The following is a 23,839-nucleotide window of genomic DNA, read 5'->3' as shown; positions in this document are numbered from 1 at the left end:
TTTTTATTTATTTTTTTATGGCCTTTATATTTTTTGAATTTATAGAGTTTTAAAAATCCAATTTGATTTTCCGCGAAATCACGAAAAATAATTCTAAATTAGGAATTTATTTATTTTAAGCACATTAACCATTTGTATAAAGAAGCAAAATAAATCAAATTAGTCCGTAATTCTCAAACGACCCATCCCCACCCACCCAAAAATCGTAACGCCTGATACGTCATCCCTCCAACAAAAACACAAAAGCTGTCACTCAATCAGTGTGCGAGTGCCACTCACTGGCACCCTTTACCCCAAGTCATATGACATTCAGCTGAGTACGAATTTTCCTCTGCTCTGCTGCGGATTGTGTCCGAACTGGTCCTAAATTTCGTCGCCATCCGTAGTAATCCGCGCTCCGATTGTCGTCCAGTGTTTGCACACACCCACTAATCCACCACCATGTCCGACGTGCAGGATCTGATGTCCCTTCCGGACGACAAAATTGGTAAGAAAACGAAAGTTGTTTTTGTGTTTTTCTTTGCATCGCAAAAGGCAAAAACCAGGAAATTATCGATCGATTGTGAAATGGATGCCCCTTGCGGGGCGAGGAAGTGTCCACGGTCTCGATGAGTTGGGAAAGGTTCTTGCTGGGCTGGTGAAATTTGATTCGATGCAAAAGTGCGATTATCTAAGAAATTTTGGAATCACGTGACCTTTTTCCTTCTCCACAAACACAGATATGATTGCGGCGACGAGCGTGCTGCAGCAGCAGGCCGGGGACATCCGCCAGAACAAGCCCAACTGGGCGCCGTACGTGCAGTGAGTATTTGGAATGGATTTCGTGGTTTGAGGATTGGGGTTTTGATTGTGTTTGTCGTTGTAGGTCGCAGATGATTTCGCAGGAGGATTACAACTGCGTCAGCGCCCTGGACAAGGACAAGAAGAGCCAGGCGCAGTACCTGCAAGAAAATCCCGGCCAGTGCGCCAAGACGTTCCTGAATTTGCTGTCGCACGTCTCGAAGGACCAGACGATCCAGTACATCCTGGTGATGATTGACGATCTGCTGCAGGAGGACCGCACGCGCGTCCAGATCTTCCACGACTATGCTATCAAGCGCAAGGAGAGCGTGTGGGCACCGTTCCTGAACCTGCTGAACCGCCAGGACGGGTTCATTGTCAACATGGCGTCGCGCGTCGTCGGAAAGCTGGCCTGCTGGGGCCAGGAGCTGATGCCCAAGTCGGATTTGCACTTTTATCTGCAGTGGCTCAAGGATCAACTGACCGTGGCCGTGAGTAGTCGTTGCAACTTGCTAGTTCTAACAGCGTGGCGTTGCTGTTTGATGGCCTGTCTTTTTTTTCACTAATCCTAACTGTGTTGAATTCTGCTGCTCGAAGATGCTCTTGATTTTTAACAGGCTGAAGCTGCGATGAGTGTGATGTTCCTGTTTGTCTCTTTTACTAGTTTCTGTCGTGTTTTATTCTTTTATTCGGTCACTAACTCGCACAGTTTAAGCGTTTGTACCCTTTTTGTTTGAGCTAAGAATACTCACCGAGCCGAAATTGACACAATTTTGCGTGAAAAGCTTTCGTTGAGTTCCGTTTTAGAAAATAAAGTCAAAGATCACTCTCCCTCCCTCCCTTATCCAACCGAGCTAGGGTCGTAAGCTGTCGCAAGAGATGCTCGAGGCGGACAAGAAGCGGGCCGAAGAGTCCGCGGCCGCCCATCTGGCGCACTCCCACGGACATCACGCTCATCACGGCGGCAGCACGGCCGAGTCCCACAACCAGCATCATCACCACCATCAGATTGCGGAAAAGTACCGCGAGATTTCCAGTGCCATCGACGAGCCACGCCAGCGCACTGACGGGGACGGTTCGCTCCACGTCTCGCTAACGGTAGTGTCCATGTGTGATCATGCTCAGCACCGGTTCCCGTAGAGAGGACCACCTTCTACCACCACCCACCACAACCACACCACTTTTAGCTCATCGCCCCGCTCAGTTTTCATGTAGAAAGTTCGTTCGTACGCGCCCCAATTGGCTCTGGTCGATGTGAATGTGAAGAAATTGTCGTCAAATCTGTGGAATAACACCCACCTTCTGACCCATACAAATAACAAACCACGTAGTAGATTCACACCCGTCGTCGTACTAACCCGTTCAACCAGAGGACACGATCGTTGCTAACAATTTCTCCCATTTTACTTTTTGAACTCCACGCACAGAATAACGAGTACATCCAGTCGGTGGGTCGCTGCCTGCAGATGATGCTGCGCGTGGACGAGTACCGCTTCGCGTTCGTCACCGTCGACGGAATCAGCACGCTGATTAGCATCCTGTCGTCGCGGGTCAACTTCCAGGTGAGTGTTGCCTTAATAACTTGTTGAGTTTGCGAGTCCCACTTGCTACTCCATCGATCCGATTGCTTGGCCCTAGTAGCAAGCTGTGCTTACTAACATTCCTGTCCCCTTTAATCGAGATCTACAAACTGACATGGCGGGCGCCGTTGTTGGTGGCCAATAATGCTCATGTCGAAACTTGGCTAATTATTATTTAACGAAGCATAGGATTTCTTTTTCTGAATTTCTGCGTCTTTTGACAAGCTTTTGTTACAAAATTCAAAATCTGTAAAAAGCTCCAAAGTGGCCGACTTTTTTTGACCCTTTAAGCCTAATTGGTCATATAAGACCCAAAAATCAAAATTTCCAAAACTAGCCTATAATTTGCGCATGGTCGTAAGAATAATTATCCCACCATCCAAAACATTTTTTTTTTTAAATCAGGCCTGAAAGGATTAAAATGCACTACCATAGGTATAGTTCACAATCGACTTTACAAGTTTTTTAAGATAATTTTTATGTTCAGTAATTTTTTTCTTAAAAATGCCCTAAAATGTTGATTCCAAAATCAATTTTTCATATTTGTATCAACATAAAATTTTGAAATTTTGGAAAAACTAACAAGGTTGAAAATGTTTATTAAATTTATAAAACTTTATCAATATTTAAATCACTGATCTAAAAAAAATCAATTGTCATCAAGTTGACATTCTTCAATGTTTTGATATATTATATGTTAACTGTCTAGACCCGGTGTCTTCAGTTCCCGTTACAGTTTATATGGAATTGCAATGAGAATGTAACAGAAAAATCAGGCTTCGGGTCCAGACTGGTGACCCTAAAACAACAAACAATACATACTGCCGTTCTACGCATAATTGTCCCATGTCAGTTTTTGACGATTTTTACTTTATGCCATTTTTAAGTTTAGTCTGATGCGTACTTTAAGAAAAACACATAAAATCTGGTACTTTGTTCGGAAACTCATCAAAAACAACACCAAGTCTGTTTGTCCCATCGTTGAACTTCTACGCATAATTGTCCCACCGAGTATTTTCTTACACGGAATCATCTGTTTTACTAAGCATTATGTCATGTTTACCAGTTGTATAGCAAGATAATCACAAATAAGGGTGATAAACTGCTAACTGGGGCGATTAGGGACACATTGTGCGAATAGGAACCCACGGGACAATTATGCGTAGAAACACAGAAATCGGCCGAAAAATTTCAATCGCGTTTTTCACAGTTGCACTTTTTTGAACATGGGACAATTATGCGTAGAACGGCAGCATAGTTTATGCAACTTTTCTGTACCAAAAATAACAGAATCGAATAGCAACAGTTTTCAAAATAAATGCTGAAAAGTTCCACTTTTCAGCACTGAAATGGGTGCTGAAAAGTTGAACTTTTCAGAACTTGTTTCGAAAAGTTACACTTTTCAACATTTTTTTGATTTAAACGATTTATTGACAAAATACATGAAAATTCGACTTTGAATTTCACTCAATGGGTGTTTATTGGAATTGCAAAAAATGTTGTATGGAACTCGTTGCAAAACTTGATTTTTTCAGCACTCTTCGTAATTATCCAACTCGGTGAACCTCGTTGGATAAATGTACGACTCGTGCTGAAAAAATCCTCTTTTTGCAACTTGTTGCATAAACTACTATTATTGCACAAAAAAACAATTTCCCAAAATCCGTGTTTTTTTTTATTTTGATTTTTTCATATATGCTTTAGATGACAAAACCCGTATCGTTTAAGCCATTCAGAAGTTACCGGAATTTATTTTTCGATTGCAAATTCGTATTTTACCAGGTCCAATACCAGCTGGTGTTCTGCCTGTGGGTGCTGACGTTCAACCCGCTGCTGGCGGAGAAGATGAACAAGTTCAACGTGATCCCGATCCTGGCGGACATCCTGAGCGACAGCGCCAAGGAGAAGGTCACGCGCATCATCCTGGCCGTGTTCCGCAACATGATCGAGAAGCCGGAGGACGCGCAGGTCGCCAAGGAGCACTGCATCGCGATGGTCCAGTGCAAGGTGATGAAGCAGCTGCAGATCCTGGAGCAGCGCCGCTTCGACGACGAGGACATCAGCGCGGATTTGGAGTTTTTGATCGAGAAGCTGCAGAGCTCGGTGCAGGACCTGAGCTCGTTCGACGAGTACGCAACTGAGGTCAAGAGCGCCCGGCTGGAGTGGTCTCCGGTGCACAAGTCGGCCAAGTTCTGGCGCGAGAACGCCCAGCGTCTGAACGAGAAGAACTACGAGCTGTTGCGCATTCTGGTGCACCTGCTGGAGACGTCCAAGGACGCGCTGGTGCTGTCGGTTGCGAGCTACGACATTGGCGAGTACGTGCGCCACTACCCGAGAGGAAAGCAGTGAGTAAAATTTGAAGTAACGTGGAAGTCAGTACTTAAACCTGATATCTTTTCAGCGTCATCGAGCAGCTTGGAGGCAAACAGCTGGTGATGCAGCTGCTCGGTCACGATGACCCGAACGTGCGCTACGAGGCCCTACTGGCCGTCCAGAAGCTGATGGTCCACAACTGGTAGGTGACTTCTCTGCACACTAAAATGTTCAAACTAACGTTGGTCTCCAATTTTCCAGGGAATACCTCGGCAAGCAGCTGGAGAAGGAGAGCGAGAAGGGAGCGCAAAGCGGAGCTGCCATCAGCGGAAAGGCCTAAGAATTGGGCGCCAAACAATTGCAATTGCTTTTTCGTTGTCATTACTCTGTTATTATTCTGTTGGAAATTTTTTATCACCACGCTTGGATTGGTTTCTTCTATCATGCCACATTCCCATTTACGTAAAATCATGAAAAGTCCATCAAACAAGAGCGAAAAAAGTTAGCCGGATTGCTACTGCTGAGAAGAACATGTTTGTATTTTAGTATGATGTATTATTGATCAAAACTAACTGTAAATGTAAGCGATAGCATAAACTTGAATACACACACAATACTGGTGGAACTTGTTGTACATCTCCCGATGAAAAAAAAAAAAAAAACTTAAAACTGTATCTGTTAAGCGTAATAAAGTGTAGATTATTCGACCAATCGTGAAGTTTCTTTCCTTCCAGAACTAAAAAGAACCCCATCTGCTTCTCGTTCAATCAACTATATTTACATTCCCCTCAAACATTCTACCGATCAACCTTAAACTTGGTCATCAACGACCGGGCATCGTTGCGGTGCAGCTGTTCGCTCAGCTTGGCCTCAATCTCCTCGGCGGCCTCCCGCGTCAGCACCAGCGTGTTGTGCTTCAGCATCGAGTACACGTTCAATCCGTACACTGGCATTAGGTTCACGTGATCAATCGATTCCGTTCCGGCCGTAATGTTCCTCGGCATCAAGTCAGAACTGTCCACAAACAGCACCGACGGTCCCCACGCCCGTTCCTGCACTAGATCCCGCAGAAACTGCGGATCGTCGGTCGGAATGTCCAAACTGTCCACGATGTGCAGATCGTCCTGGGCCAGCTTTATCGAAAGTGTCGACACCAGCCCCAAAACCCGGTTGAAGAACGGGAGCATGTAAAAGTGCGTCGTCGGCGAACGCGGACCGTGCGCAATGCCACCCCCGCGCCACAGCGGCGACCGAATCGACCCATGCCGAGCCTTTCCCAGACCCTTCTGAGGCCACGGCTTCCGACCACCTCCCCGAACCTCATTCCGCGTCTTAGCATGGGCAAAGCTTACATACCGATACTTGCGCTGCCACTCGACGTTCTGGTGGACAATATCTATCCGCGGGGTGGCCCCAAACACCTCGTTGCTCAGCTCCTGAATGCCCAACTTGCGCTCCTCCACCGTGTCCAGATTCTCGATCCAAACGGCACGCGGCGGACGAACCTCCGGCAGTTCAATCACCTGCTGCTGCTGCTGCTGCTGCTGCTGGGTGAGTGCCCTGCATTGGCCGGACGACGATGCCCCGATGAGCTGGACACGCAACGCGCACAGATTCCCGGCACTTTTTCGTAAAATTTGGAACATTTTTACCCCGGGAAGCGGAACGACGATGTTACGCGATTGATGTTTTGACTTTTTTGGTAAACACACATGCGGCTGCAAAAGGGGAACTGTCAAAAGGGTTTGACGCCGGATATTGATCCACCTAGGGTGCTAGATAATGGCTTCCTTACTTCCTGTTACATTTTTTTTTACTCTGTGGTCAAAGACTAGAGTTTTTTTAACGATCCAAAATTTTAATGTTTTTAATACCCCTAGCTTAATGCAGTTTAAAAAAATCCCAGCGAACAAATTTTGTTTATTGGACATTTGAAAAAAATCAGGTGTTTTTTTAAAATGTATACTTTAAACTATTGTGGCTGGCTAGAAGCATAACATATTAAAAAAAAGTGTAGAACGTAGAATAAATAAAATCTCATTAATCACATGAAAGAACAGCCCAAATTATAAAAAGCGTAATATATAACAGTTGCTTACCTTTTTGAAAATTCTAAAATTCTAAAATTCAAAAAAAGCTAAAATTCTAAAATTCTAAAATTCTAAATCTAATCTAATCTAATCAGACCCTAGCGCAGCAAATCTTTCGAAGGGATCCTGGAGAGTGCCTTAGGTTAGATGACGCCTAGCACTCTTCTTGTCATTTATTAACATTTGTAGTGTGCCATTGCATCGGAATGCATTGAAACATCACAAGCGTTAAAGCGGCCAGGCCTACTGCGTAAAGCCGTATCGCAGAGATGACTCGTAATTGGGTTGAGTTTGAGCACAGAGTGTTCGAACAACAACACAATTCTGAATCGACAGGGGAGGAAGAAGCGTGGGGACACACCACCATACGCTCCGAGATTTTGGTTGTATTTGTTGGGAGCACCATGCTAAGAAGGTTTGGTACTCCGGGACCCTCTGGGATGGGACATTGTATTTCCACGAATGCCCTGGACACTATTTGCCGTGGTTATAGCGCCACAACTCGCTCTCTGTAACAGTATTCCTAATTCCAGTCCAAGTTCACCAAGTCGACATGGCCTAGTGGTTAGCATTTTTGCTTACCAATCCAAAGAACGGGGGATCGAACCCTGTCTCGAGCGACTTTGATTTTTCGTTCATATTCAATCATTTCTAATTTCTGTGTTCTAAACTTTCTCGTTGGGAGCAGATGGGCATCGAACCCAGAACCATTCGCTTACAAAGCGAACACCGTAACCAGTCAGCCACGGCCGCTCCACATATAAAATTCTAAAATTCTAAAATTCTAAAATTCTAAAATTCTAAAATTCTAAAATTCTAAAATTCTAAAATTCTAAAATTCTAAAATTCTAAAATTCTAAAATTCTAAAATTCTAAAATTCTAAAATTCTAAAATTCTAAAATTCTAAAATTCTAAAATTCTAAAATTCTAAAATTCTAAAATTCTAAAATTCTGAAATTCTAAAATTCTAAAATTCTAAAATTCTAAAATTCTAAAATTCTAAAATTCTAAAATTCTAAAATTCTAAAATTCTAAAATTCTAAAATTCTAAAATTCTAAAATTCTAAAATTCTAAAATTCTAAAATTCTAAAATTCTAAAATTCTAAAATTCTAAAATTCTAAAATTCTAAAATTCTAAAATTCTAAAATTCTAAAATTCTAAAATTCTAAAATTCTAAAATTCTAAAATTCTAAAATTCTAAAATTCTAAAATTCTAAAATTCTAAAATTCTAAATTTCTAAAATTTCTAAAATTCTAAAATTCTAAAATTCTAAAATTCTAAAATTCTAAAATTCTAAAATTCTAAAATTCTAAAATTCTAAAATTCTAAAATTCTAAAATTCTAAAATTCTAAAATTCTAAAATTCTGAAATTCTTAAATTCTAAAATTCTAAAATTCTAAAATTCTAAAATTTTAAAATTCTGAAATTCTAAAGTTCTAAAATTCTAAAATTCTAAAATTCTAAAATTCTAAAATTCTAAAATTCTAAAATTCTAAAATTCTAAAATTCTAAAATTCTAAAATTCTAAAATTCTAAAATTCTAAAATTCTAAAATTCTAAAATTCTAAAATTCTAAAATTCTAAAATTCTAAAATTCTAAAATTCTTAAATTCAAAAATTCTGAATTCTGAAATAATTTTAGAACTCAGAATTTTAGAATTTTAGAATTATTCTAAAATTCTAAAATTCTGAGATTGCAATACTTTTCCTTCCGCAAGAAAGATAAATGTCAAGAAAACTTCAGTCAAAACGTCAACACAAAACATCAGCAGAGAAGAACGTCAACACTGCAAAAACGGTGAAAAAGTGAAATTTTTGTGCTCGACCAGGAAAACCCCGAACTTTTTCCGTTAGTTTCCAGTGAAATGTTTGGACAATTCTAGGCGCCGGAACAACACCATGTACTCGGAGTGGGCCTCGCTGGTGCCGACCATCACGGACAACATCCAGTCGGTGCAGTCGCAGAGCGTGCTGGGAAAGTTTGGAATCGCGGGTGGGCGTGATGTGGCAGCCGTGGTGGTGAAGCAGTTGGCTGGCAATCTGGGCATTACGAACGCGGCGGAACCGAGCTCGCTGAGCAGTGACCAGGAGGTGCAGTGGTGCATGGACGTGATTTGTCACGGGTTGAGTCTTCCGCTGGCGGAGCACGACATCATCAAGGATTGTGTAAACATTTACTGCGAGTGGATTACGGCGTTGAATCCTGGGGTGCCGAAGATTAGCATTCCGAAACCGATTTGCGAGTCGCCGAATGAGTTTGGGAGGAAAATTATAAAACATTTGTACAATTTGTTTGTTCCGCGGCCAGGCGAAGGTGAACTAGAGTTTTACGCGGATTATTTTTGGCTTTAAAATTTTTGGATGGCGACTAATTCTAGAGTACTTTTTCAAAAGGTCCTATGTGCAAAAACCTCAATCTGAGAAATTTGATGACAAAGTTTTGGTGCACATTTTTAAATCTCATTTAAACACGCTTGGGTATTTTTCGATTCTGAAAACGCCCAAATGGGTCTAGAGTTATGCTTTTCAAGTGTGCAACTCGGGATCATATAAAAGTTAATATTACACTTAGTTCTGAAGCAATTTGGTTCATACAACCTATGAGTGCACATAGGACACGTTCATAGGACAAATTTTGCACATAAGACTTAACGCATTGGACTATATTCATGTGGCAAGGCACATAAAACTTTATGAAATAAAATTTAAATCTCGATTTAAAAAAACAATACTTTTTTGATAACAGTCTATGTCCAACCCTCTCGTAACGTGTAGGCAACAGCTGATGAAGAGCATGAAATATTTCAATGCTTCCAGCGCGTGAGAGGAGAGAGAAACCGTTATAACCAATCAGACTTCTGTCAGATGGGTGGCGGGTAGGATAATTTACGATGTTAAATTAACCAATGCGCCAATGTAAACAATGATTATTGTTTACCTTGGCGCATTGGATATTTTGACATGGAAAATTGTTCTATCCGCCTATCATGCTGTGAGCGCACATACAGTGAGTCAAATATTTGTCCGTACCCCCCCGTACGGAAAATGTTTGTGATATAAAAGTACATAAAATTCGACTAAAGTGCCATGTTTTGTACATCAATCGACGCGGCAGAATGTCCTCTTTAAGACACTGTCATTGGATTTGCAAAAAAACTTTTTCTTAAAAAATACAAAAATAGTTTACTGAAAAAAGTCAAAAAAAGAGGTCAAATAATTGTCCGTACCCCTTGTAAAAGTACAAAATCTGATCGATTTAAGTGAATTTATCTATGAAATGTTGTTTCTGTGTCAAATACTAGTACCTCTAGCCAGTTTGTGACAACTTTGAACTTCTGATAACTTTATTAAGTTAGTTTATATTAAAAATTGGATTAAATTTAGTTTTTTTATGTAAAACTTATCAAAATATTAGTTTATAAACAACTATTTTTATAAAATTGCTATTTTATGTTGTAAGAGTCTCTATTTAACAAGTTTTAACAATATTTGTTCGAAATATACATTGTTTTCATCTTTTTTATTGACATTTTTCGACCAAAAATACTGTTTCGGAACAATACCGTTAAACAATCCGGATTGTCCCGGAACCGGTTTAACCCCTCGGAGGGAAATTTTGTGGTGGTCAGATAGAGGACAAAAAAACCCACCTCTTGCAATTTAAAGCATCCAATTTCGTCCACTACAGCCCGATTACGAGTCCCTAGTCTGAAATTTGAAATTTTCACTTTCCGTACTGAGAATTTTTGTACCGTCCTGGGACAGAATGTTTTGCTTGGGGAATTTGAAAATTTCAAATTTCAGACTAGGGACTCGTAATCGGGCTGTAGTGGACGAAATTGGATGCTTTAAATTGCAAGAGGTGGGTTTTGTCCTCTATCTGACCACCACCTCCGAGGGTTAAACCGGTTCCGGGACAATCCGGATTGTTTAACGGTATTGTTCCGAAACAGTATTTTTGGTCGAAAATGTCAATAAAAAGATGAAAACAATGTATATTTCGAACAAATATTGTTAAAACTTGTTAAATAGAGACTCTTACAACATAAAATAGCAATTTTATAAAAATAGTTGTTTATAAACTAATATTTTGATAAGTTTTACATAAAAACTAAATTTAATCCAATTTTAATATAAACTAACTTAATAAAGTTATCAGAAGTTCAAAGTTGTCACAAACTGGCTAGAGGTGCTAGTATTTGACACAGAAACAACATTTCATAAATGAATTCACTTAAATCGATCAGATTTTGTACTTTTATTAGGGTACGGACAATTATTTGACCTCTTTATTTTACTTTTTCAGTAAACTATTTTTGTATTTTTAAGAAAAAGTTTTTTGCAAATCCAATGACAGTGTCTTAAAGAGGACATTCTGCCGCGTCGATTGATGTATAAAACATGGCACTTTAGTCGAATTTTATGTACTTTTATATCACAAACATTTTCCGTACGGGGGGGTACGGACAAATATTTGACTCACTGTACTACTGTTGTGTTTAATGTTTTAAAGCAATAGCAATCAATGTACGGTCGAATACAGGTGCGTTTTTTATGGATAAATAATAAGGTGAGATTGTACATCGAATAAAATAATTTCAGCAACTGCAAAGCTTTTAGCTTCATTGCGTCAAAAATTAAATAGGACCATTGTTCGATCTTGCGCTGCGCTTGGCGGGAAAGGGGACGGCCAAGGGCTGTCGAATCTGGTACCTGGACGTCGAGGATGTCCTCTACATCGACGTGGTCCTCTCTGGTCGGCCCTCAATGACTCTGTTCTCGTGCATCCTGGCGTTGACATCGCGTGCTGGTATCACGGCTGGTATCAAAGCTACAAACAAAGGACAATCGGCTCAGAAACAACTCCGCCAACCTGCGCAAACGAGAATTTGTGTACAACTTCAGGAAGGTGATTATGAGCAGAATTCAAACAAAACAATGTAATTGGGCCAATATGGGTTTGTAAAGAAACCTAATGTAAACATCCACTGACGTGCTCTCACCAAGTCGGCCTGGGTTTGATACCAGAAGGTCTCGGTGACATTTTGTGAGATGAGATTTGTTTAATCACGCCTTCCGTCGGACGGGAAAGTAAATGTTGGCCCTGTCTAACCTAGAGGTAAGGTCGTTAGCTCAGTCCAGGTGTAGGAGTCGTCTCCCTGGGTCTCCTGCCTCGGTGGAGTCGCTGGTAGGTAGTTGGACTCACAAATCAAAGGTCGTCAGTTCGAATCCCGGGGTGGATGAAAGCTAAGGTTTAAAAAGAGGTTTGCAATTGCCTCAACAATCAAACCTTCGGACACCTAGTTTCGAGTATTTCATCTCGCAATCGAGTTGAATTAGAGCTAATTTAATCAAACAAATGGGCATGGTTGTGTCCCCACTGATGGACGGATATAAAGACTTTTTTTATAGAGAAGAAAAAACAAAACCTGTTTCCAAATTGAAACAAATCACCTTCCTATTATTTGAATTCTATCCCTTGAACAAAAAAGATAGCCCAATCAATTTTAAACATTTTTTTGTATTTTCACAGTTTATACAACACATTCACATCGTATTCTTTGTCTTCATACTCCTACAACCTACATCTAAGTACCATCTTCTTCCTCTTCATCCGGACTGAAAGATCTGTTTATGGAGTTTTGCCGACACAACACGATCCACGGCATCAGCCGCATTGGATCGCGGCATCGAATGCTTTTGAGAAGTTCTGTAAAAGTTCTGCTCTGTCGATGTACGACTGTGGAAAGCTGATCGACGGGATGTACCGAAAGTGGGATGAAAATCCCGTGATTGTAACGTTTGACAAGGTCACCCCAGTTTGGGCGATTCCGTTTCCGGCCGTGACGATCTGCTCGGAGACGAAGGTCGTATGGAGCAAGGTGAACTGCGTCACTCTCGTCCAAACTTTGATCACCTCCATCACATGGTGAATCGTTGACTTCAAGATTCGGTAACGTCACCTGATCACTTCGATTAGCCGGTGTTTCCCGAGGCGAAGTGGGGCTTGTCGACGTTTCCGTCGACTTCGGCTGCGGTTTATCCTCAGTGGAACGCAAAACTGTAAAGAAAAAGCTTAGATTGTAACCAACAATAAGCAAAAATGTTAGATTAGCAAACCGGCCGATGCCGAAACTGGACGATCCAACAATTCCTTTCCAGATCGTGTTTGGACCGAAAGATCGATTGCGCCGGGGAATGCTCCAGCTGGACCTTCCATCGGGATGCAAACTGTAAGGGATTAGACATCTGGTCTCGGGGCGTGGCCTGGCCATCCTGCAAATAACCATCGTTCTGCGATAGAAGGTTCCAGCGAGCTTTCATCCATTTCTGCGAGAATAATTCACGTTAGATACTATTTGATCATAAAAAATAAACAAATACAAACCATCAACGGAAACTGCTGGAAAATTCTCAACCTCTTCTCTTTGACTATCGAGTCCCGCAGCAAATGAGGTATTCTTGATTCAGGCGTAGATGTGGGCGCGTTGAAATCGCCGAAAGTAATGTCAAGAACGGTCAAATTTCCGGAATCTTCTTTTGTTTCTGATGTTTCGTCTCTGCAACTAAATGATTTATGTAACTTGCATCTTTCGGTTTAAACAGTTCAATTTACATACCGTTCCGTTCCTTCAATGGACTTGATGTGGGTGTCGCTTCCTTCTCTGGGTATTCCAAGTACGACAGTACCAAAGCTGGCCGTTCGGATGGCATCCGATGATCACCTGTCTTGGCATCGGTATCTTGCGGATTACACCTTGGCCCGTTCAGCTCAACCAGAGGCTTTCGATGAGTTGGAGCAGGTGGGCGAATTTTGTTTGAACTTTTCACAACTGTAAACGGAGGCCCTGAGTCGGAACTAAAGCAAAGCAACTTTACCGGAATAGAAATTCCATTTCTGGACAACCGGATCTCCCGCTGCTTGTAGAGGACCGGAAGACTTCCGTAAATGATCTTCCGCCGATAAATGACAACCGAGAAGTACCGGAGCGTGTGCAAAACACCGAGCAATTCTCACTAGTGTCAACACAAAAAAAATGTTTTTTTGTTCAATCCAATTTATGCTCGCCTTTGGCTCGCATTCAATCAATCCTATCTGTCAAATTCGAGAGAGGGCGGGTAGGTCGTTTTGCACTATTCCTTTCGGCTTTGGCAACATTGAAAAATTTCATGCTCTCTCCCAGCTGATGACTACACTCTGCGCGAGATTCGGATATATTGTTCATTGTACATAAATTGAAGATTGTAAAATAATTTAGTTTCATACAAAAACGACGTATAATTTATATTTTAATTATCCATTATATCTTTAACATAGGTCATTTTGATGTGAGCGTATGTGCATGATGATTAAAATATATTTATAATTGCTTATAGGTCGATTTGCTACCGTTCTATGTACACGTTCGACCAGAATGCACATAGAACAACCAGTTGGTAAAATGACCTATAACCATTTTGTTTAAAATTTATTGAGAATAGTTGTAGGTTGTTTTGTAGATAAATATTATATTTAAAAATATAAGAGTTTCAAGAAATCGGGTTAGCGGATAGTATAGTTTTTAGTACACCGAATATAATGCAATAACTAACTCAGTTTGTTTACTTTTGGCGCATAGGACCTTTTGAAAAAGTACTCTAGAATTCAATAATTCATGCACGCTTTAATTATTAAGTTTTTTTTTGTTTTGCTTCCTACATGCACCTTTTCCAAACAACCTCCCCCTACTAATCATAATCTATTTGTCTTTTGTATATATCGTAAAATTGCCGTGTGTTTGATACTGATCTATTCCTTTCTACGCGCTCTCAACCAGACTGGCCTTTTATTTATCAAGAGGACTTAGGTGATTTGTTTGACCAACATTAGTTAGAGGTGGTTCGGAACTAGAAAACCTAATCCGGAATCTTCCCCGCCCTCCAGGTTCCGACACAATCAACCGACAGGCGGTCTTTTGTCACCGAGTTCTGCGAACCCTCCAAGACACGGCCCAAAACTCGCGAATTTTGACGGTAGAAACGTGGGAATCATTGCTGCTCTTTCTTCTGGCCATCAACGAGATTCTGCTGGCGCCGCCCATCGTGAAGGACGACGTCGGAGATCAGCTGTGCGAGCGAGTGCTGAGCGTTCTGTTCGAGGTGTGGCTGCTGGCCTGCAATCGGTGCTTCCCTTCGCCGTCGCTATGGAAGACGTTCCAGGAATCGTGTGCGGCCTGGCGTCACCGGATTGCCCTCGTCGAGCAGTGGAACCGGGTTAATTTGGTGCTGACGGCGAAGCTGCTGGAGTTTACCTATGGGCCGGCCTTTCCGGAGATGAAGATACGTAAGTGTTGAAGACAATTCAATGGTACAAATCTGAATCTCCCTTTGGGCGGCCAGGGGCCTCCTGAGGGCGCTCTATCTTTTTCATGAAGGCAAACTTGGCCAATTTGCAAAATGCAAAGTTTCTCTTGGGCGGACTTAGTCGACGACTCAGCCCTGTTATTCCAATTTCAGTGGAGGAGGACAGCAACCTGATTCCGGCCGGCATGACCAACGACGGGATTGCCCAGTCGTGGATCCGCTTTCTGAAGATCCTCGGCGCCCCGACCGATTTGTGCTGCCCGCAGGTAATCAGCCGTACGCCGCAGTTCATCCAGGCCGTCCTGCTCAACTCCGACGGAATCGAACCGCAATACCATCCGTGTTTACTGCAGTTGCCGCAGATCTTCCTGAAAACCATGAAGGGAATCGCCGGCCTTGTGGATGCATTCCTAGGTAATTATTCTTAGTTTGTAGCGTTCGTCAAATCAAATTGATCACTTCCATTCTGCGCGACGCGACATTTCCCAAAAAAAAAACCTCAGGCATAACTCAGTACAGGCAGGAAGATCCGGACAGTGTTGGCCAGCTCCATCACGGGGTCGGCGGTGGCAACACGACGCCAAACATTAATTTCAGGCATTCCGGTGGGGAGATCAAGCAGAGTCCGTCGATTCGGGCCACCGGCGGCATCGGCGGGTTGGGCCTCGGGGCTGCGCTTGGCGTGGCGGGAAGTGGCACCAGCATCAATAGTCAGAGCGGCGATGCACAACCCGTGGCGGGTTCCACAAACGTGCTTAGCAACTTTATCAACAGCGTTTCGCACGACGGTCAGTTTGGAACGTCGGGTGGCGGCGGAGATGGTGGCGTTCCGAACTCGCCAACACCGCCCCTTCAGCGGCGGCTGGCCAAGAGCTTTAGCGTGGCGCCGTCCATTTCCGCCCACGCGGTCATTTCCATGTCCCACCAGGCAAAGGGTGCGCATCTCGAGATCTTTTCACCTCAACTGTCTGTGTTTTATCTTTTTTTGTATTATTTGCTTGATCAGTGTGTGTGCGTAACGTTTTTCTTAGAGGATCGATTGCTCTCTAATGATCTTGATTTTTTCTTAATTTTGAAATTTTTTGTAGTGCTCGCGATTTCGAGACGTAGGACATTGATTAACCCACATTTTTTGCAACATTTTCAAGCAATTCTTCAAACAAATCGCACTTTATAGCGTAATTAATTGCATCTGTAAAAGAAACTTGCATCGTAAACCTGTAAACTAATAAATTTTCTACCTTCTTCAAGGTCTCACAAAGAGTTCGTTCAGCGGATTGACCAGCAGTCGCAACGCAAACCAATCGAATCCGGTCCCACAGTCGGCGTCGCTTCCGTCGTCTGGATTTTCATGTAAGCCTTCACCGTCCTAATAATCAAAGCATCTCGAGATAACGATTTACTTCCCAAAGCAATGCTGTCCTTGTGCCAGGAGAACCGTGTTCCGCTGGCCACCAATCGTCCCCGGTGCAACAGTATCCTGCACCTGTTTGGGGAGTGGCTCTTTGATGCGGCCCACATCGGTGGGGAAACCTGGATTCAGAATATGAAGAGTATGTGATACAAATTTATTCCATGTTTCTTTTATTCACTTTCACTTCACTCACTCACTTGTTCACTTACAGTCTCAGCCACTCACTCACTTCCACTCTTATTCTCTCTCTCACTCATTCTTTCGCATTTCATTGTCACTCTCATTCTAAGCTTTGCAATATCACTCTCAATCTCTTTCAATCTAAATCATTAATTTTCAGACTAATTTTACTTTACATTTTAAACATTTTTGAAAATTTATAAAAGTTTTAAAAATATGTTTTTTAATATTTCCAAAAAAAATTCTTCAACTTCTGAAACTTCTCAAATTTCTAAAAATTTCTTGAATTTCTTAAATTTCTTAAATTTCTTAAATTTCTTCAATTTCTTAAACTTCTCAAATTTCTAAAAAATTCTTAAATTTCTTAAATTTCTTTTAAATTTCTTAAATTTCTTAAATTTCTTAAATTCCAATTTCTTAAATTTCTTAAATTTCTTAAATTTCTTAAATTTCTTAAATTTCTTAAATTTCTTAAATTTCTTAAATTTCTTAAATTTCTTAAATTTCTTAAATTTCTTAAATTTCTTAAATTTCTTAAATTTCTTAAATTTCTAAAATTTCTTAAATTTCTTAAATTTTTTAAATTTTTTAAATTTCTTAAATTTCTTAAATTTCTTAAATTTTTTTAATTTCTTAAATTTCAATTTCTTAAATATCTTAAATTTCTTAAATTTCTCAAATTTCTTAAATTTGTTAACTTTGTTTTTTCTTCTTTTTTTTTTGGTTTTTAAAAAAATCTAAAAAAAATGAAATTAAAAAAAATCGCCTCGCTTCGCTAAAAGACGGTGATTTGCGGATTGCAAACTTGATTTCGCCATGTATCAAAACAAAATCTAAAAAAAAACTTGAAATATCTGAAAAAAATCTTTAAAAATTCTGAAAAATTATATTTTTTGAAAAAATCTTAAAAAGTCTGAAAATTTCTGAACAGTCCTACACATTTGAAAAATTTCTTAAAGTTTCTAAAGAAACACATATAAACAATTTGGAGATTTATAATTTTCAAGATTTTCAATTGATTGAACAACACGCTATGATATTTTTTGAAGACCAAGTTATAAAACATAAATCTTACTACTTTCAGAACGTGCCGCCGAGGCAAAGCGCCGCCCCTCGTCGATGATCATGGACAACCGCAAGGGCAGTCTGTCCCAGCCCCCGTCGCTCTCGGAAATGAGCGACGTTCCGCCGGGACTCACCATCGACAAGTACGAATCGGGCAAGGCCGAGGCGGTCGGTGCGCTGTGCCGAATTTTCTGCGCCAAAAAGACCGGTGAGGAGATCCTGCCGGTGTACCTGGCCCGGTTCTACATGGCCCTCCAGCAGGGACTGAAGCTGAACGACTCGAAAGAGTGCGAGGAAACGCTGGCGAGCATTCTGTACAATTCGTCGGATTTGTTCCGGATTGATTTGGAGGGAATTCAGGTGCTGCTGCCGTCGTTTATCGCCGCGCTCGAGCTGATCCTGCCCGAGAAGGAACTCCGCATGCGATCGCAAAACGTGATCGTCAACAAGGTCGAGCTGCGCCGGGCCGCGATCAACGTTCTGCTGTCGATTCTGTCGCTTCCGTTGCACTTCCAGACGCTGCCGATTCGGGACATTACTGCAGGGCCAGCTGACAAGTGAGCTTACTGAATTTTTTTGCAGGAATTTTTAACAACACGATGTTTTCTCTTACAGAATGATCACATTTATTCAGCTAAAGCCGCGCTTGATCAACATCCTGATGAACGCACTTCAGGTCGAAAGTGATGCCCAAAATACGCACATGCTTCTCGGAGGACTTCATTTGTGCGTCCAAGATTCGGGCATTTTTGAGGAAACGGAACTTGGGCCCGACGGGCTGCACACTTCCCAGCAATCCAACGATGCCAATCTTCTCAGTTCAGGTTTGCAATCTCAGCAATATTTCTTGCTAGATTTTTTTTTGAACTCTTCAAATTCTAGCTAGATAATACGCTTCACTCGTTTTTTTTTTCAAAACTACACACTCACACACAAAAAGTTTCCGTTTTTTAGTACAAAACAGCTAGACACACCGTTTTTTCCTGTTCCGTTTAATTACCGTTTACTCTTTATTTTACCTTTTTTGTTCCTCGAATCATCGAAACCAACCAACCAACCAACCAACACCATCGTCATCATCGTCACCAATTCTTCCGTTTGTTGTTGTTGCTCGTTGCCGCTGTAGCCTGCTCGGAGAAGAGTACGTACTCGATCAATAGCGCCAACTCGAGCATCGGGAACAATAGCACCGCCACGCTTAGCAATGAGCCCTCTAGTTTGCCGGCTTTCGATGATTTCCCGTCCGAATTTATTCCTGAGTTAGAGTTCAGTTCGTCTGCAGTTTATGGTAAAGCTCGAGAGTTTTCTTTTCGTTTTTTTTATTGTTTATTGTTTTTAATCATGTAGTTGTTCTTATGTCACTAATCGTTTTAGTATTAAGTAATTTTATATTTAGTCGTTCGAAATATCTGGAATGTTTTGGGGTTAGGGTAAATCTTAATATTTCTTTTGTTGTTTTTGAAACGATCTGAAATTGATGTCATGTTCTCAATTGTTCGCAAAATTAAAAATAGTCGTCTGGGATCTATTTATAATTTTCATAGAAATTTGTTAATTTCTAGAGCAATTCCAGCCCAAAACAGGAATTTTCTAGGTACTTTTTTCTCGACAGGTTATCCTATGGAGCCAGATGCACTCGAAAATGGCATTTGAGAAGGGCGTTTGTGTTTAAAATATTTTTGTATTTCGTAATTTACATATTGCCGTATCTTGAAGCCGTTGCATCGTATCAAAAAGTGTTCAAACACAAACTTGTAGGAAATTAGACGTGCTTCCTAAAAAATACACTGAAATAAAAATACACGCCACTTCTATGAGATTTTTTGATTTTTGAGTTTAAAAGTAAAATTTGAAGGTGAGCCCACGTTTTTTTGTTCAAAATTTTTGTGGAAATAGCTTAAGATGTTACAAAAAGACTCACGAAAAATGTAGGATAGAGTAACTCTCGTTAAAAATACAAAAATCATTTACCAAAACTGTTTTTTGAAAAATGCTCTAAACGTCAAAATTTGCAAAAAACCCAACACGAGAAATGATTCTCCAGACAAAGACAAGGTTCCGGTACAACTGATTCCTTATTTTGCATAGAATTGCTCTCTAATAAAATTTGAAAATTTCTGAAAATTTTATTGTAAGGTTTTTGTCCCTCGGCTTTGGTTAGGGTCGAGGAGGCGGCAAAAAAAAACTAAATTTAAATTTTTAAGCCTAACTTTCAAAATTTTTAAGCAAAAAATATCACAAAATGCGTTATACATGATTACAGTTATGTTACTACACAAAATTGGCAAAATATCATTTAATTTATGAAAACAATCTTTTAATAAAATTGCATGTTCCGATGTGTGGTTCGAAAAAACAAAATGTGCCCTATTTGGTAAAAAAATATATTATAAAATGTTGTTAAATAGATTACAACCACCTGTACCAAGTGTTATCCTTATCAACAACAATTTATTTTTTCCAATTACATTTTTTCCGCCTGATTTTGAGGAATCAAAAACTTAAAATGAAATTTGCAATGGCCTTATTTAAAAAAAAAAGAGGTTATGCATAAAAATATGGTGTTGCAAATGTTTATGCCAGCTTTTTCAAAATAATTAGGTGGTTATGTCATAGACATGACCAGTATGGCAAGGAGCTTGGTAAACGTGATGTTTTAAACCAAATTCCCGGGAAACCAATTTGAATTCCCGGAAAATAATAAGTTCTCACAAAAAAGAGCTTTTGGTGTACACCTTTTATCTAACAATATTTTCAAAAATATAAAATAAAATATAAACTTCAGTTAAAAGCATGAGGCAACCCTCTTAATAAACTTTAATCGATATCGATGACGATTATATTGTCGTTACCGTTACCCGAGTATAAAATTATTGGTGATACTATTATCGTTGGAAAGAAAATATTTTAATGTTTGCATGCAAAAAAATATGGAATGCTATGGATACTTGAAAGATTCCTAACACTAGATGTATGTTTGATGTCCATCAAAATTGGTTTCTGCAGGTAAGTTACAAAACTAACTAACCTCAGATAACTTCAATATATTTGTAGTTTAAGTTAATGCAATGTAAATATTTTAGGACATTCAAATTTCCTAATTAAATAAATTTCAACTTCCCCTCACAACCCGAAAACAGACAGCGGCCACGCCCTGTTCGTCCGCGCCACCTACCTGGTTTGCCACCGGCTGATCTCCTCCTGGAAGACCGACCTGAACGTGTCGCTTGCGGCACTCGAGCTGCTCTCGGGGCTGGCCGCGATGCACATCAAGGACTCGGACGCGCTCGAGTGCAAGCGGGCGGTCAAGTGGATCTGCGACTACATCTGCTACCAGTGCTCGCGACCTCCGCCGGCCCACAGCAAGGACCTGCACAGCACGATCGTGGCCGCGTTCCAGTGCACTTCCGCGTGGCTGCTGCACCATCCGTATCTGCTGCAGGACAAGGAGTGTCTGACGACGGTGCTGGAGGTGGTTGAGCTGGGGATTTCCGGGTCGAAGAGTGTGGGAAAGCCGGGCGAGCCGGTGAAGCATAAGGACGAGAAGGAGTTGAAGCCGGCCTCGATGAGGGTGCGGGACGCGGCGGAGAACTTGTTGACGTTGATTCTGGAGCAGATCGATTACTTCCCGGACGAGTGTGGCAAGCAGTCGCTGTCTTCGCTGCTGGACGAGGTCGTGCTGGCAAAACATTCCAACACAAATGATGAGGACACTTCGGAAATCAACCAGGAGCAGGCGATTAGGAAGTTCAAGTACTTTGTCACGGAGAATTCAACAATTTTGGCACTGTTTGAAGAACCACTTGGAAACGACCAGGATCCGCAACCAACTGTAACTAGTAAGAGGTTTTTAACTGTTCATATATCAAATACTAACTTATCTCTCTTTCAGTTCTAATCCGCGGACCGTTTGGACGACACGCTTGGACCATGCAGCTGCGTCACCTCTCCCGCAGTAAATCCGGTACAAAATATCACGCCCCAAATCCAGGTCGACCGGTCCCCATGAACGACATCATGATTCGGCAAGAGGTCGAATATAAATTCTTCCCCGATTCGGTGGACCGCATTCCGCCGTGCGTGGTCGACTACTCGATTCCAACGCTGGACACAACCGAGCAAAAGATTGGAAACCAGTCCACGAAGCATCTGGCGCGTCTGCTCGAGGATCAGCTGGTGTACGAGAAGCTGTCCTGGGCTCAGACGGAGTGTTCCGTTGACGGGTTGGGCCACGCACAGGAAGCGACCCCACCAAACGTTTGCCACGAGTTTCAAGCGGCACGACTGTTTCTCGCCCACTTTGGGTTCCTCTCGATTGGTCAGAATAACAACGGCCAAAAGCTTTTGACCGCGCTGGACACAACCAAGCCCGAGTTTTGTCAAGATTTGAAAATTCTTGATAAAATGAGTCCACGGACTTGCGACACTATCCACGTGTTTTACGTCAAGGCTGGTCAAACGTCCGAGCAGGACATTATCGGCAACATGGACTCGGAGAATCTGGCCAGCATTGATGTGCACTTTTGGAACGTTCTTTACACTTTGGGTTGGCCGGTGAACGTCGAAGAACACGCCGGTTGGACAGGGTTCGTCAACACTAGTTGGAAAATCCCGAAAGAAAGCAAAACTCGTCGCAAATCCCAATCGTTCAACTCTTCCAACATCGAGGATCTTCAGCTGAACGGCGATAAGAAGGTCCTGTACTGGGCGGATGTCGCTTCTGAGATCGCAATCGTGGTCCCCAACCGAAGCAACAAGAGCGAAATCACTCTGGAAGACACGCCGGATCCAAATCCAATCAACACGACGTACGAACGCAGCGTCAGCGAAATTCAACCTTCCAAGGCGGCCTCCAGCAAGTCACGCCAATTTTCCCTGGAAAACGAACCAGCCCGGCTCGGTTCCATGAGCAGCCGCTCGGCCGATCCGATTCCTCCGGTACGACGCCGCACGGGAGCCACCAAACCAACGACCCTCTACACAGCTCCAACGGCCAAAATCCTGCTCGTTTGGCTCGAGAGCTTCGAGGACCATCTCACATTCCCGGTCGACGACCTGTTGCACTACACCCGGGCCGGTTATTCCGTGTCCCAAGGCGCGCCCGTCACTCCGCTCAACTCGAACGAGTGCCACGTCATATTTTTGCATGCTTTGAACTGTGGCCTGTTGCGCGTCAAACTGCACGGTCCAACCGGGGGTCGCATGATGCATGATGCGCTTCCGTTGATCGACGGGATGGTCGTCAGCAAGAGGGTCATCGGATCGTTGATTCGCCAAACGGCGTACAATATGGCCAAGCGAAGGCGACTGGACAATGATTCTTATCAACCGCCCCACGTGCGTCGCCGGATTAAGGTGCAGGAGATGATGCAAAAGTACAAGAAAGATATGACCGAACCAGAACTGTTGGCGGATCTCTTCAAGGCGTCGATCTGAACTTTTACTTAATTATTCTGTAAAATCAAAGTATTATTGTTTGTGTATCCCCTGCTTTCCGTTTCCCCTCCTTGTTCTAATTGGTAGTTTGTTTGTAACTGTGAAGTCTCTTTTTAAGTATGTTTTGTTCGCTTGTTTAAATGCATTTTAAAATTTTATTTATTTAACAATCATAATTAATGTTAAATCTTTATTAATATGCACAATAAAACAATATTTACAATAACACTTAACAATGTAAACTTTTTTGTTTTATTTCGGAAATAAGCAATTGAGAACATTCATACCAGCAGAACGGTCAGTTGATCGATATAGCATAGCATAGCATTGGTGTCTACCCGTAGCTGCTACTTCGTTATTGACCAGGACCCCCAAACATTGCTCCGTGGACCACAGATGAAAAGTAGGAACCAATCATCACCCCTTCGCAATTTTCAAAGGTCCCTATCGTGCTGATCAATACCGACGCCGGCCACGACCAGTGGTAAGACATGGGGAAGTGGATGGGAATGTTAGTCTGATACTTGAGTGATGGGACCGCCAAATCGACTGCGTCTCCGACAAAGTATCACATGAGTTTTGAGGGGTTAGTAAGATGGGTATGAGGTCAGGATTCACTGTGGTAGGTGATGC

The 23,839-nt window shown here is 41.7% G+C and overlaps 3 protein-coding genes across 9 annotated transcripts; 2 read left to right on the top strand and 1 right to left on the bottom strand.

Annotated features, from left to right (window-relative positions):
* Positions 1 to 272: 272 nt before the first annotated feature.
* Positions 273 to 5,385, top strand: LOC6033609 (V-type proton ATPase subunit H). 2 transcript variants are annotated; one of them, XM_038253595.1, is made up of 8 exons: positions 273 to 487; positions 720 to 801; positions 866 to 1,271; positions 1,639 to 1,878; positions 2,208 to 2,342; positions 4,143 to 4,705; positions 4,762 to 4,875; positions 4,935 to 5,385. In XM_038253595.1, exons 1-8 carry the CDS (start codon positions 442 to 444, stop codon positions 5,011 to 5,013), a joined length of 1,665 nt encoding a protein of 554 aa, XP_038109523.1. In that variant the 5' UTR covers positions 273 to 441; the 3' UTR covers positions 5,014 to 5,385. The 2 variants fall into 2 exon arrangements, with proteins under 2 accessions (XP_038109523.1, XP_001844037.1); XM_001843985.2 differs by lacking the exon at positions 1,639 to 1,878 and having other exon boundaries at positions 276 to 487.
* Positions 5,386 to 5,426: 41 nt separating this feature from the next.
* LOC6033608 (39S ribosomal protein L4, mitochondrial) lies at positions 5,427 to 6,404 on the bottom strand. Its single transcript, XM_001843984.2, has one exon. It carries the CDS (start codon positions 6,317 to 6,319, stop codon positions 5,471 to 5,473), a length of 849 nt encoding a protein of 282 aa, XP_001844036.2. The 5' UTR covers positions 6,320 to 6,404; the 3' UTR covers positions 5,427 to 5,470.
* A 2,120-nt stretch (positions 6,405 to 8,524) lies between these two features.
* Positions 8,525 to 23,448, top strand: LOC6033606 (ral GTPase-activating protein subunit beta). Of its 6 annotated transcripts, XM_038252430.1 has the most exons (12): positions 8,525 to 9,082; positions 14,586 to 14,615; positions 14,693 to 15,091; positions 15,265 to 15,525; positions 15,615 to 16,046; positions 16,363 to 16,464; positions 16,524 to 16,664; positions 17,790 to 18,327; positions 18,386 to 18,594; positions 18,897 to 19,058; positions 20,911 to 21,609; positions 21,663 to 23,448. In XM_038252430.1, exons 1-12 carry the CDS (start codon positions 8,668 to 8,670, stop codon positions 23,204 to 23,206), a joined length of 4,932 nt encoding a protein of 1,643 aa, XP_038108358.1. In that variant the 5' UTR covers positions 8,525 to 8,667; the 3' UTR covers positions 23,207 to 23,448. The 6 variants fall into 6 exon arrangements, with proteins under 6 accessions (XP_038108358.1, XP_038108359.1, XP_038108361.1 ...); XM_038252431.1 differs by lacking the exon at positions 14,586 to 14,615; XM_038252433.1 differs by lacking the exon at positions 15,615 to 16,046.
* Positions 23,449 to 23,839: the final 391 nt, after the last annotated feature.

This window comes from Culex quinquefasciatus, chromosome 2, assembly GCF_015732765.1.
Source record: "Culex quinquefasciatus strain JHB chromosome 2, VPISU_Cqui_1.0_pri_paternal, whole genome shotgun sequence".
Classification (NCBI taxonomy): domain Eukaryota; kingdom Metazoa; phylum Arthropoda; class Insecta; order Diptera; family Culicidae; genus Culex; species Culex quinquefasciatus.
The sequence above is the reverse complement of the archived record's forward strand: the minus strand, read 5'-3'. Positions and strand labels throughout refer to the sequence as shown.